This window comes from Pteronotus mesoamericanus, unplaced genomic scaffold (genome assembly GCF_021234165.1).
Source record: "Pteronotus mesoamericanus isolate MK-2021 breed Mesoamerican mustached bat unplaced genomic scaffold, CSHL_Meso_final scaffold_36, whole genome shotgun sequence".
Taxonomy (NCBI): domain Eukaryota; kingdom Metazoa; phylum Chordata; class Mammalia; order Chiroptera; family Mormoopidae; genus Pteronotus; species Pteronotus mesoamericanus.
In genome coordinates this window covers 14,591,144-14,605,702 of record NW_026555313.1, presented here as the reverse complement: position 1 = coordinate 14,605,702, position 14,559 = coordinate 14,591,144, and the positions used below count along the sequence as shown (strand labels likewise).

At 34.4% G+C, this 14,559-nt stretch overlaps 1 protein-coding gene across 2 annotated transcripts in view; it reads left to right on the top strand.

Annotated features, from left to right (window-relative positions):
* RDX (radixin) overlaps window positions 1-14,559 on the top strand; it is a 99,115-nt gene that overhangs the window by 66,268 nt on the left and 18,288 nt on the right. For both annotated transcript variants that reach the window (XM_054592283.1, XM_054592284.1), the window contains exons 13-14: window positions 320-562; window positions 1,480-1,640. In XM_054592283.1, the coding sequence (XP_054448258.1) occupies window positions 320-562; window positions 1,480-1,640 (404 nt within the window). The remainder of the gene's footprint in view (window positions 1-319; window positions 563-1,479; window positions 1,641-14,559) is intronic.

The following is a 14,559-nucleotide window of genomic DNA, read 5'->3' as shown; positions in this document are numbered from 1 at the left end:
TCCCCCCTTGTGGTTAAAATGTAATCTGTTAGGTGTGGCATTCTTTGGCATTACACAAATATCCATTTCTCATTAATAATTTATAGGACAATTTTAGTGCACTTGATAATCCTTGACAGAATTAATAATTTTATTACGGTTTTCAAAATAATGTTTTTAAAATTCTGTTACTCCTACTCGCTGGCAATCTTATAAGTAGAACTTTCAGCAACAGGGCCTGTTTTCATTGCCTGAAATACAGTTTCTGTTAGGAAGCATTATTTCATTCTTTAAATTACCGATTTTTAAAGTTGCTGATAAACTTATTTTTAACATTCAGGCTTATGCAGCCCAGGAAGACTTGGAAAAGACCAAAGAAGAGTTAAAAAGCGTAATGTCTGCCCCCCCTCCACCTCCACCACCACCAGTCATTCCTCCAACCGAAAATGAACATGATGAACATGATGAAAATAATGCTGAGGCTAGTGCTGAATTATCAAATGATGGGGTAATGAACCATAGAAGTGAGGAGGAACGTGTAACAGAAACACAGAAAAATGAGCGTGTTAAAAAGCAACTCCAGGTATTTAAAATTTGCAGTTGTATAAATATTTAAGATATAGTTTGCATTTCCCTCATTTATCAAGACAAAGTTACTAGAAAGGAACATTTGGTTTTTGGAAGCTTTAACACTAGCTGACCTTGTGATTGATTGGTCGGTGAGTGCTTGGCCGTCAGGCGCATCATTTCATTTCTTACGTGACTCCATTAGCAAATGGAGTTTGTTAGCCTTACGTAATCAGGCTTGAACTAGTGAATTAATCTTTAATTATAGCTTGACCCATGTTTAAAGATAAAAGTATTTTCATGCTGTGTTTAAAAAACAAACGAATTTAGTTTTTAAACAGTGTATATTAAAAAGCAATGATAATTTAATAGGATACCTGTGTGACATTACATCATCTGACTTATTTACTTATTGATATAATTATGCAATGAGAGCAAAATAGGAAATTTTAATATTCCTTGACTTTTTCCCATTGTTTCCTAATTTTTTAATTGGTGAAATCTTTAGATATTAATAAAGAAAAGAAAGGTGATAATTGTAATAAATATGCAAAGACTTCTGGAGAAAACTACATCTCTCATAGTGTAGTTTTTGGATCTTACAATAACATTATTCTGTAGTGGCTACATTAAAGTTCTGTAAGTCATTTCAAGTATTGTGAGAAAGTTAAGGAAATTTAGATCAATACGCAAAATCGTAATAGTTGATTGGGTATAGAAATGAAAAGCCATGGGTATTTCTTCCTAACCACTATCCCCACAATTGCTAAAAGTAAAACAAAGTTATACAGTTTAAAGATTTAACAGTGGAATTTTTAATATATTAAAAAGCAAATTTCTTTTTTAAGAAATTTAATATTTTTTAAGTCATTTTCTTAAGTTTTTAAAATCTAAGAAAAAAATAAGTTATACTTTTTTATTTTTTAAACATAGGCATTAAGTTCAGAATTAGCCCAAGCCAGAGATGAAACCAAGAAAACACAAAATGATGTTCTTCATGCTGAGAATGTTAAAGCAGGCCGTGATAAATACAAGACTCTGCGACAGATTCGACAAGGCAATACCAAGCAACGTATTGATGAGTTTGAAGCAATGTGAGAGCTGTTATTTTGCATACATGTTCTTCATAAGCTGAACCACCAACAGAGAAAAGCAGGCCTTTGCAGATGTGATGGAATGCATCCCACCTTGCCAAAGCACTTATACCAGTTTGACTCTGGTGGCTAAAAGACATATTTAAGGGGAGCTCTTCAACATTAAGGCAGTGTGACATCATGCTTGGTTTTCTATTTCATTTGAGCCAGGGAATGGAGGACAGTGTTCATCACCTCCTTTCATATTTTGCATTTTCCATTTTTTTCTGTTGAAGATTAACACTAATTATCATGTCTGACAAATGTGTATGTGTGATTTAAGCACTTTGTACATTTTAAAGAATGATGATGATTTTCATGAGCATTTAGGTTGAGGACTCTGTTTTCCCTTGCCCCTTATTTTACCTGCCTGTATTTTACATTTTCTCTCATATTTTCTCAGTATGCCCTTCTCATATCTTGCCGTGCCCATAGCCACAATTCTGCTGCAATGCAGATCATTGGCAGTGTTACAATGAGTGTAGGTCACAGGTGGACAGTCTTTGATAATCGTGTAGAAAATGGCTGTAAATAATGAGAAGGATTAGAAAGTTTAACAGTGTAGTGTGCAGCTGGTGGTTAATTTTTTAATCCCAGTTTTATTACATTATTGGATATTTGATCCTTGTTTACTTAATTACAGTCATCTTTGACAGCTGAATTGATTAGTGTGTCATCTTCTGTCATCCTTTGGTTTTCCTTGCCTACCTATTCACAAAGGTGTAGAGAGCAGGTAGTAGTTCCCTAGAAGAGTTTATTGATGACATACTACCTGCAAATAACAGTTGTCTGAAAGATTTTTAAAGTTCTGCTCTTTCACAGATTGGTTTAGACAGACATTTAATAAAAGAAAATACATATTTGTTGGTAATTGACTATAATCACTAAAAACTCTGGACCTTCCTGGAAGGGCAGCATATGAAAACATCAGTCCCATGAGGGGACAGTAATACTACCTCACCACTACACCTGCGATGACTGGTTGGTCAACACAATGGAGTGTTAAAGTTAAATGTTTTATAATGCATAGTAATACTTTCAATCATGAACGACTATGTTTGAGATTTTCTTTTCCTTCAAAATATTTCAGAGTGCTAAATTTTTAACTGCCTTTTTATTGAGCTGAACTGTGGGACTCTGAATTGTATTAAAATTGTAAGTTTTCACTGGTATACTATCTTCCTGGAGAGGTGTTGTATGTCTTGGGAAGGAGTGTGTATGCGAGCACGCGTGTTTGTGTGTCAGAGATGTTGCCTTTGGAGCAGGTGAAGCATGTCTGTACCTTCATTTCTTGGTGTAATTGTTACATAATCATTTTAGCACATTTGGTTCCTAAATCATTGTGCTTAATTTTTTTTTTTTTTTTTTTTTTTTTGGTCTCTAACTAAGAGTACTTAAATTTGGTTTGTTAATCCTATTTTATAAATTATAATTTTAGGTAATAAATATTAAGTTCAATTATGTCTTTAGAAGAAATCTTTCCATTTTGAAAGATGTTCTAATATTCATATGTTCTAACATTTTCTTATTGTAAAACATCTGAATTTGGAGATAAGGAAAGCCTTGTTTTCTCTGTGTGGTTCAGCTACTTTGCATTTGGTATTATACATTCAGATTGACATTTACCTATTGAAATTGCCATTTTGTTAAGACATTTTTCATGCACAGTAGATTCAAGTTGTGTCTGAAAATATCTCTTACGCTTTTTGATTTTGCTGACTTTAAAAGGATTAATCTGGGCAGACATTATAAAAAGGAAAGGTTACATTTAATATATTTTTTGGATTTTGTAGGACAAAATATAACTGGTTAACCTTGAAGTGACTGTTGTACAGTGGTTGTACACATGCTTCAAAACACTATTGAAGAGACTGTTTCTCTGTTCAGCACATTGGGGGAATACATGGTGAACCCTGCACTCAAGCTTTAAAGCATGAGTGTTGAATTTTCCAAAGCATTAAAGCAATTGCCATAACAGGTGAAAATGTGGACTACCATGGGCTTTTTATTAATTTTCTTCATTTTGAATTGTGTGCACTGCCATTGCTACATCGGTTTGATATCAGTGTTCAAAAATTACCAGTTATATTTGCTGTTTATACTCTTTGTAGATTAGGATTAAAATGGAGTTATCCATTTTTAAAGCTGTGTGAATTTTTCTAAACAGGAACAACTATTTGCAATATGGGTTTTCATAGTGATTAAACCAATTAAAACTTTTATTACTAGCATTTGAGAGCACATGTTCATATAGCAATGTAAAATATATTAATGAGTGTTTGGTAAATTCCAAGAGGCTTTTACCATTAGCATAATTTTGTGTTGTACAATTAAGTTACAGTTACATCTATAGTTTTGGATAACATTCATTGGTTAACAATAAAGTGACAAAAGATCATGCCTTTAAGGTCCACTGTTGTTATTTAACATGGATTTTTTTGGGGTATGTTTTCTGAAAATTATCTCCATTAGGCCCATAAATCATCACATCTTAAAAATGAAAAGTGGTTAGGAAAAATTACAAAATTCTTGTGGATTTACTCTTTCTCCTAAATTATACCTTTTTTGATATGGAAGTAATGATTGTTAATTCTGTAGAAAAATTAAATCAACCCTCTTGAAAACAGAAATCAAGATTTTTCAATCATTGCTTTTACTGTATAGTGTTTAGTTTCTTTTTCCTAAAGAAGATAGTTTCATTGTCATTTGATTAATCTCACTGTTTAAATGCTAATATTCTTCAAAGAACTGTATTCTAAGTGCATTTATTTAAATACATAGTCTTATTTTAAAGTAGCATTACAGAGCAGTTACCATAAATCCAGAAGTTAATTGTCCTTTTAAAAGCTTCTTAATAATTTTTAACATGAAGATCATTATTAAATGATTATTATTAAATAAATGATAAAGCTAAGAATCATTTATTTAAGAATCAATCAGGTGTCTTCTCAATTTATAGTAATAGTTAACTCACTTTTTTATTGCTGTTCTTAAAGGTAGGTAGTGATTTCTGATCCTGTCAGAAAAAGGAATTTTGTATTACAAGATTTTTTTTAAAAGACTAGAATGACCACTTACAAAGTACCTTAGGCTATATTGGAATTCTCACTCCAAATTATTATTAGAAAAGAGTTTCAATGTTAGTATTGGGACGAAAAATAAAAAATGCATACCATTTCTTGTCCCTGTTTTCATTATTTTATTGAATGGTAATGTTGTTAGAAGAGAAAAACTTTAGATGTAAAAGCCTCACATTCAATGTATGTATGATGAAAACAGTTTAATTTTAATCTAAAGCTTAAAACAAGTATAAGGAATTACTGCCTTTAGCATTAATTTACTGAACTGATTATGAAACCAAAGCTTAGATATCTTTAATAAAGTAAGGGCAAATATTTAAATATGGAGCCACACTATGCTGGTAGGATAAGTTCCTCTTAAATTTGTTCTAAATGAATAGAACTTTAGCATTTTCTTTTTTAAACTAGATTATGTATCAAATGTTCTAATGTGGTTTATCATGTAGAATGGCAGTATTCTAGTACATGTAAAAAGCTCAGTGGATTCTGCAGATGTTTTGATAACTTACTAAAAGTCAAGGCAGTCAGACTCCTCACATTCTACCTTGGTAATCAGAAAAATTGGTTCACAATAATGTTTCATATATCAAAGCTTATTGCTTTTCCAATCCTTGACTTTTTCACTTAAATTATCTTAACTCCCATTTTTTCCTAGTGGACCCACTTCTTAATATGCCCATCTTTCAAGATTGTAATAGCTGCCATTTTTACCTCTGGGAAGATGTAACTCTTTGCTTTGTTGCCTCAATATGTTGACCTTCCTTAAACTCTCCAATACATTCGCTGCTTTAGGAGTCAAAGTATCCATCATTATTTTCTACAAAATTTTAAAGTTAAAGATCCTAACTAAGATAATTACTCTGTGGCACGTCTTTTAAATTCAGGTTTATGTTTGGCTGTGGGCTTCCCGGGTGGAACCATTACTACATGGTTCCAGGTTCTTATTTAATGATCTTCATTTAGACAATATGTTTTTATTAAGTACCAGCTATATTTTGGGATATCCAAGCAAGATTAGAATGACTGTGACCCTTTCTTGTGGCCTATCTTAGAATAGGAGCTTCAAATATTAATTTTCCATAGCTCTTAAGACTATTTGCATTCATCTGTTACAATACTTGATTGTTTTAAAAATGGCAATACCATTTTGTTGATTCATGTTATTTGTATGCCCAGATTCCTCCGTGCTTGTATCTAGTCAGTTGCTTCCATCCATGTAATTTTTTTGTATTTCTCTGTTCTAATTGTTAATGTTTATTTTACGATCATTTAAAAATTTAGACGTACTTTGATATTTATGCATGTCATTTGGTCGCTCTTAAAAATAGTGATACTGGTTTTAGTTTGCCTTTACTAAGTCTCTGGCCAATAACAGTCCATCTTCCAAGTGGTTAATATGAGATCAGAATTTCTGAGATTTATGCAACGATCCATGGAAGAGTTCTTTTTGATAAAACATGGGTTTATTACATGCACTTCTTGCACTTTTATAAATGTATGCCATAATATTACTTGTTGTTTTTTTCAAGTTAAATTAAAATGTTTTCATTTTCTGTTTTAGACCTAGAAATGCATGTATGTCTTAGACTCACAAGGCAATACCTCCCTCTCTTTCCTGTTTTTTATACTGAAAAGTCTGTAATTCAAGTCTGGCATTTGAATGTATATGCTATCATTCTATTTATATTATTATTTACTTTAAAAGTTTAGTTATTTTGGATAAAAGTTTTGTGATGAAGGAAACTACTACAACGTAAAGCAGATCAATAGAGAAAAATTAGTGAAACAATAAGAATGCACAATGTAGTTTCTTAAGAATGCTTTTTCTTTGGTAAGTTACTTAATTTTTATTTTATAGCTCAAATATCAAACACTGGTCAGTATTTAAAGATATCTTTTAAAAAGTGCCTAAGTTTTAAGTCTTGCTTACTTTAGAGAAAGACTCATTTTATACCCAACTACTGACAAACCAAGTATAGTAATAATAATCTGTATTAAATATTAAGTTTAATGGCATTAGGAGTTTTCCATTGAATCTTTTTATTTATTGTGTTAAAATATACATAATACAAAATTTACCGTTTTAACCATTTTCAAGTACACAGTTTAGTAATGACACCTTCACATTGTTGTGCAGCTGTCGCCCTGTCCATCTCCAGAATGTCTCTGTCATCTCAAAGAGAATCTCTGTTTATCAGCTACTGATGCCCCATTCCTCTCTCTTCTTAGTCTCTGGTAACCACTGTTCTACTCTCTGTCTCCAAATTTGAGTAGTCTAGGTAGCTCTTGTAAATGGACTCATAATATTTGTCCTTTTGTATCTGACTGACTGCACTGAGCATGTGTTTTCAAGGTTCATCCCTGTTGCTGCATGGATCAGAATTCTGTTCCTTTTTAAGGATGAGTACTATTCCATTGTATATATGTACCATATTTTGTTTATCCTTTCATTAGTCAATGGACATTAGGATTGTTTCCACATTTTGACAATTGCCAGCAATGCTACTGTGTATGTACATTGGTGTACAAATATCTCTTCAAGTCCTTGCTTTCAGTTCTTTTGGGTATATACCCACAAATGAAATTGCTATGTTTAAGTTTTTGAGGAACTGCCCTACTACCTTAGCAGCTGTACCATTTTACTTTCCTGCCACCAGTGCATAAGAGTGCCAGTTTTTCCACATCTTCACCAACAACTGTTATTTTTGTTTTGTTTTTGGTAATAGCTCTCCTAATGGATGAAGTGGTATGTCACTGAGGTTTTGATTTGCATTTCCCAATGATGCATTTCTCTATGATGTTGAACCCATCTATTCATGTGCTTATTGACCATATGTATATCTTTTTCGTTGAAATTTTTATTCACGTTTTGTCTATTTTTTTAAATTGAGGGTTTTTTTGCTGTAGTTCTTTATATTTTCTGGATAGTAATCTCTTATCAAATCATATGAGTTGCAAATAATCCCTTACTCCAGATATGAGTTGCAAATACTCTCCCGTTCATGGGTTGCTTTATCACTCTGTTGATACCCTTTGATGCACAAAAGTTTTTAATTTTGATGACGCTCAGTTTATTTTTTCTTTTGTTGCCTTTGCTTTTAGTTTTCATGTGTTTTTAAAGAGAAAAAAAGTAATTTTTGATGAAAGTATTACTAAAAAGAGGTAGAGCAATATGGGTATCTTACATACACAGTGTAGAGTCAAGAGATGAAAAGTGGACTGTGTTGACCACACTAGAACATGTGGTTTGCTGCTCACTGACCCTAGGGTGTAAAGCTAGAGTGGGTTCAGTCAGAAATTTAGCCTCAAATCCTGTGCTGAGGTGGTTTTGGTTTAATATGAAAATTTCTGGTGCCGTTGGGAATGAGTTACAGAAGGGAACGGTAACTGAAGCTTAGGTCCAAAGGAAAATTCATGCTGCTATGTAGTGTATACTTTATTCATAGAATAAAGAAGGCTTAATAGAACTACGTATCCTGTAATTAGCCTGAAGAAAGGTTGTGGTCATGAGAAAAAATTAAATTACTACCTCCTGAGAATTTAAAGGAAATACCCGGATGTCATTTGCTCTCATGTTTGCTATGTGTAGTAATGCTTTTTCTTCTACTTATTTTTCCAAGTGACCTCTTTTGGGACAGTTAAGACCTCCATTTTTATTCTTTTGTCCAGCCTTTGGGGTTGGGTACTTCAGTGGCAGAAAAGAACTAGAAAGACATCCGAGAAAAAATAGATTGGATTCAGTATTCTAATTCCAGATGTTCTACCCTCTTTTCTAATCTTTATAAGCAATTTCATATTTCTGAATTAGATTATTTCACAACATTTCTCTGGAATCAGATTTAGACACTTAGATTTCAGATGCATTCTCTTCCCAAATAATACCTGACCAGGAGTGAAAATCTGTGTACTTTGAACTTTAATACTAGCTTATAGTTGAAAAACTATTACTGCAGAGAGTGCTTACAACAGCAGTTCTATCAATATCCTTTTTGCTTCCAGATGATCCTAATAATGTCGTGACTAGAAGGCACTTGAGAGTTTTTCTAAAAAAGGTTTTTAAGGAGTTAGAGAAATAGTTCTTAAAAGATCATTTTGAAGAGGTTATATTCAGCAAAATCCAACTCAGTGAAGATTATCTCACAATATACACAGTTATTCACTGGCTGTGACAGCTTTGAACAACTTTGGAAATTTCTGTAGTTTTTTAAAGTTGAGGATCGTATTTAATTAGGCTTGTTCCATCAACTTAAAAGTATGATTTGATCTGATTATGCCCAAATACTATGTTATGGGTTGTCTTTCCTTCTTATTTTTTCTTATTTTCCCCATATAATACCTGATACAGTATTTCAATTTTTAGGCCATAAAGTTTTTGAATATAGGTAAATAAAATATTTTGCTAATCTAAGTTACAAGTGAATGATTTTCCTTCCCACTAACTTGATAAACTGGAACAACTTACTGCTGGTATGTAGATAATACTTGATAGTACCTCATTTTAGTTTCCTAGAACATTTAGGTTGATTAAACTATTATTTTTCCCCTAGAAATCTTAAGATCTTTTAAAAGTAGTAGGTCATAAGTATGAAAAATGTTTTTGTTTGTAGATAAAAAATAAAATCATGGTTATTTGGTAGTTTATATGCACTCTTAAAATATCCTGAAAGAATACTTGGATTTTGTAAAAACTGGAGTACCAAGCAGTATAAAATCTAGATATAGGACCCAAACTTTATCATCTATAAAGTTTGTAATATAGTTTCATGTAGTGGGCCATAGTACATTCTAGTAGAAGCTGATGTTTTAAGGATATTTATAAGTTTGTGGAACATACATGGTATCAAAGGCTTTGCATCAACTGTAAACTTTATCCATTAGAAGAGGTTATTGGCATTAGTATTTTTGGAATGTTCTCAACCATTAGAAAGACTGGAAGCAAGTACATATGTCTTCTCCGTTACTGGTATGACGTCTACAGGTAAGAAAATTGTTCTCTACCGCCTCTTGTTTTTGAGCCATTATGCTTTAGCTCTTAGACAGTAGACACTTAAATGCTTTTCAAATTAAATAGTAGTATGAAAGGAATGCTGAATGGGAGACAAGGAGGCATGGCATTTTTTTCTCTCTAAAGTAGTAAAACTAATACATAAGTACATATGCATTCATATAGTCATTCATTCTTCCAGAGATTTACAGAGTGATGGCTACAGCTACTTATGCAAAGCACGGTTAGTGTTATGGGAGGTAGATGAGACCCTGTGACTATATCATGGAAATTGTAGTTACATCAGGGTGTTGAGACATAGATTCATTAAGATACAGAAAGTAAAGTAGTTAAAATACCAGAAAATGAGATAAAATGTTCAGGAGTTAGAGAAATTAGAAGTCACTTAGTATGTGCTAATTAGCAAACAAGAAGCATGATACTGACTTGATTAATGAAGCTGGAAAAAGTTTTCTTCATTTGTAAGTTATAGCTGCTGGGGATAAATTCATCAAAATTCATCACTAGGGAGGCTAGCCACTGCTTTAGATTTGTTAGTTTAGTTCTCAGCCACTAAGGAATTGCATGTTCTTTAACATCAAACATAAATGTGGTTTCCTTAAAATAGAGTATTGAATATGAGCAACCTTACTGATAATGATTTACATTAGAATAGCCAGTCTTCAAACAATATTAAGTTTTCTTATGGCCTTTTATTTACTGTATTTAACTTGCCATTAAGTTTACCATTTTTACTACAAATTAGTTTTCTACTTTATGTATCCATTACCTTCAGCAGTAGAGTTAGAAATTTCCTTCTCAAACAATTGTTAATTGTGTGGATTATTGTAAATTTATATAGTTACATCTTCTATCATAGCAAAACACCAGAGAGCTGGGATATTAAGGATTTTTTTCCATTGGATATTTTTAAAGCATTAAAATAATTAAGTTATTCCCAAATTCCCTCTTTTATTAAAATTTGTTTAGCTCCACTTAAAGTGTTTTTCACTTTTACATGTAATTTTATATCTTTAAAGTATTTTATTGATTATACCATTACAGTTCTGATATTTCCCGCTTTCCCCACCCTCACCCAGCACCCCCCACTCCCTCAGGCAGTTCCCCCACCATTGTTCATGTCCATGGGCCATGTGTGTAAGTTCTTTGGCTACTCCATTTCCTATACTGTACTGTACATCCCTGTGCCTTTTCTGTAACTACCTATTTGTACTTAATCCCCTCACCTCTTCATCCATTCCCCGACAACTCCCTTCCATCTGGTGACCATCAAAATGCTCTATGTGTCTATGATCCTGTCTCTATTCTTTGTTTATTAGATTCAGTTATTGGTAGATAGATATTTTTTTGACATTGTTCATAGTTTTGATCTTAAATAAGTCCCTTTAACATTTCATGTAATAATGGTTTGGTGATGATGAAGTCCTTTAGTTTTTTCTTGTCTGGGAAGCTCTTTATCTCCTCTTTGATTCTAAACAATATTTCTGTTGGGTAAAGCAATCTTGGCTGTAGGTCCCTGCTTTTTGAGACTCTGAGTATCTGTTGCCAATCCCTTCTAACCTGCAAAGCTTCTTTTGAAAAATCAGCTAACAGCTTTATGAGAACTCCCCTATAGGTAACTAACTTCTCTTGCTGCTTTTAAGAGTCTCTCTTTATCTTTGACCTTTCGCATTTTAATTATGACGTCTTGGAATGGGCCTCTTTGTGTCCATCTTGTTTGGGACCCTCTGTGCTTCCTGGACTCACGTGTCTATTTTCTTCACCAAATTAGGGAAGTTTTCTTTCAAATAGATTTCCAGTATCTTGCTCTTTATCTTCTCCTTCTGGATTCCCTATAATGCAAGCATTGGACCTCTTAAAGTTGTCCCAGAGACTGTTTATACTATTCTCTTTTGGGGGGGTTCTTTTTTTCTTTTTGTTGTTCTGATTGTCTTTGGCTTACTTATGTTCCAAATCATTGATTTGATGCTCTACTTCATCCACTCCACTGTTATTGCCCTGTAAATTGCTCTTTATTTCAATTAGTGTAGCCTTTGTTTTTGACTGAATCTTTTTTATGCTTTTGAGGTCCTCTCTGAGTTCCTTGAGCATTGTTACAACTAGTGTTTGGGACTCTGCAACTGATAGATTACTTATGCCCATTTTGTTTAGCTCTTTTTTGGAGTTTTGATTTATTTCATTTGGGCCATGGTTGTTTTTTCTTTTTTTTGTTTTTTTGGGTTTTTTTTTTTTTTTGTCTACTCAATTTGGCAGCCTTCTTGTGGTGGTTTTTATGTAGATGGTTAACTAGAGCTGCTTTGTCTCCGTGTCTTGGTAGTGTGGCCTAATGTCATAGGTGACCTGTAGGATCCAGTCACACAGCCTCCCCTTTCACCCAAGCTGGGTACGCATGGTTTGCCCTTCCTGTGGGCTGAGTACACTCTCTTGTAGTTGAGCCTTAGTTGCTGTTGGCAGATCAATGGGAGGGATTTAACCCAGGCCAGTCAGCTGCAAGGATTGGTTGTGGCCACTGACCATCAACCTCCACACTGCGTGGAGGATCGGCTGTACAGGGGCAGGGCGGTGGTGCTCTGATGTGGTCTGGAGCTGTCCACTGGATGTGCTGGCCCTGGGGTTTCCTGGGTGGTGCAGGTCAAGGTCAGCCCCCACCTGTGTTTTGCCCAGGGCTACCCTGCCTGAGCTATGAAGCAATCTGAGATGGCTGCTACTTGTGCTGGGCTTGGAGATTCCTAAGTGAAGCCAAGCTGTAAATCTAGGCTGGCTGCTGCTAGTGCAGAGCTTGGGGCTCAGTGAGGCCAGCTTATGCTTGTTTGAGAGGACTTAGGAAGTTGTGAAGCATGAGCCAAGACCAGCCCTTCATGTGGAAAAGGAGCTGGGGTAGACCCATAAATTGAGTGCAGTGGAGTCTGGGGATCTCCAAGGAGGGTCAAACTGTTAGCCAAGCTGATGGAGTCCAGCTATGGCCCAGCTTGCCAGTTCTGTTGGGGGATGATTTAGAAAAGGGACAATTTCGTCTGCTCTTTGATGCCAGACACTTCAGTTTCTCCCTGTATACCACTGGTACCTTTCAAGCTGTTATCCCAGTACTGGAGTTCAGAGGGAGTGTTTCTGTGTACATGAGTCTGTGGATTCTTTGAGAGAACTACTTGGGGCTCCAGAAGTTTTTTCCACTGACTCAATCCCCGCTGGTTTTTGCAGCCAGAAGTTGTGGGGGCTTATCTTCCTGTCAGTGGAACTCTGGACTGGGGGCTATGGTTTGAGGCCGGAACTCCTTGCTCCTGAGATATCCCTCCCGAATTTTTATCCATCACACATGGGTGAGGGACCAGCGCTTTCCACGTCTGCGCCCCTCCAACCAGTCTGGGTGGCTGTGATTTCTTTAATTTGATAGTTGTCAGACTTCCATTCAACTTGATTTTCGGCAGTTTTGAGTGATGGTGGTTCTGTATTTTAGTTGTAATTTTAATGTGGTTGTGCGAAGGGATGAGTCATGTCTGCCTATACCGTCATCCTGACTGGGAGTCCTGGTTTTTTGTTTATTTTTTAATTTAGAAAAGTAGGCATTAAATTACACGTATTTTTAGTAAAGTACATTTTCATTTGCTTCTGTTATTATACTATGTGCTGAAGTTGCCCAGTGGTAAAGATGTTTTAAGTCATACTTAGCTACTTTACGGTTAACGACTCATTTTTAAAAGCTTAGTTATATCATTAAAATTTTAAAAAATAAGTGGTACATGAACATGAAACAAAATTCAATAAATACAGTAAGATGACATTGAAAAACAAGCCTTTCTCTGTGTTCTAGCCTCCAGCTCTCCCCAGAGGTCAGTTTTCAGCTTGTGCCTCTTGGAGATTACCTATACACACACACATATGTTATACCATTCTGTCAAGAAAGTTTTGCATGTCTTTCAGTGAACGGTGTGTATTTTGGAAGTTGTTATATATTAGTACAAAAATAGGTGCTGCTTAACTTCCGATGTTTTGACCAATCCTTTGCTGTTATAAGCAATACTGTGATGTATCCTTGTACAAACACTGCTGTGTTTTATCCCCTTTAAGAAATTGTGATACAGTCCAGTGGATAGGGTAAGTTTACATATGATTTTCTGTGTCTTACGCATTCCTAAAATATAGGAAGCTTTTTTTGTTTCACATAAAAGGTGTAGATACACTTTTATTTAAAAAATTAAATAGTATGTGCTCATCATACACTGCTCAGAAATTGGATTTTTGTATATGTCAGGCTTACTTAAACGGTGATATGGCTATAATGGTCCTAATGTTTCATTTTTAAGGGTCCAAGTGAAAAAGCTCTGCCAGTTAAAACTCTGACTTCTGCTCATTCTGTGAGCAGAAAATACTATTTTGAAAAGGAAGTAAATAGGGTAGGATTTTCTAAGTGTAGTTTGGTAGCTTTTTCTGGGGGAGGGGACCTAGATACCTATTCATTTTGGCTTAAATTTATTAAGTGCTATTGTTTCCATTCTCTTTTCCTTTTTATTTAATTTATTGACACTTAACAAAATTTGATAGGTTTCTGGTGCATAATTCTACAACACATCACCTGTGCACTGTATTGTGTACTCACCACCTAAAGTCAAGCCTCCATCCCTCACTATTATTCCTCCTAACTTTGGTAACATTTTAGTTTTTAATTTACTTTGCCACCATTTCCTCAATGATGGCAAATGACAAACTCAGATCATTGCCAAGAAAGCTAATACATAAGGTGCTTTACCATGCCCCCAAATGGCAGCAAAAGTATTCCAAAGAAATTTGATTTTGCAAG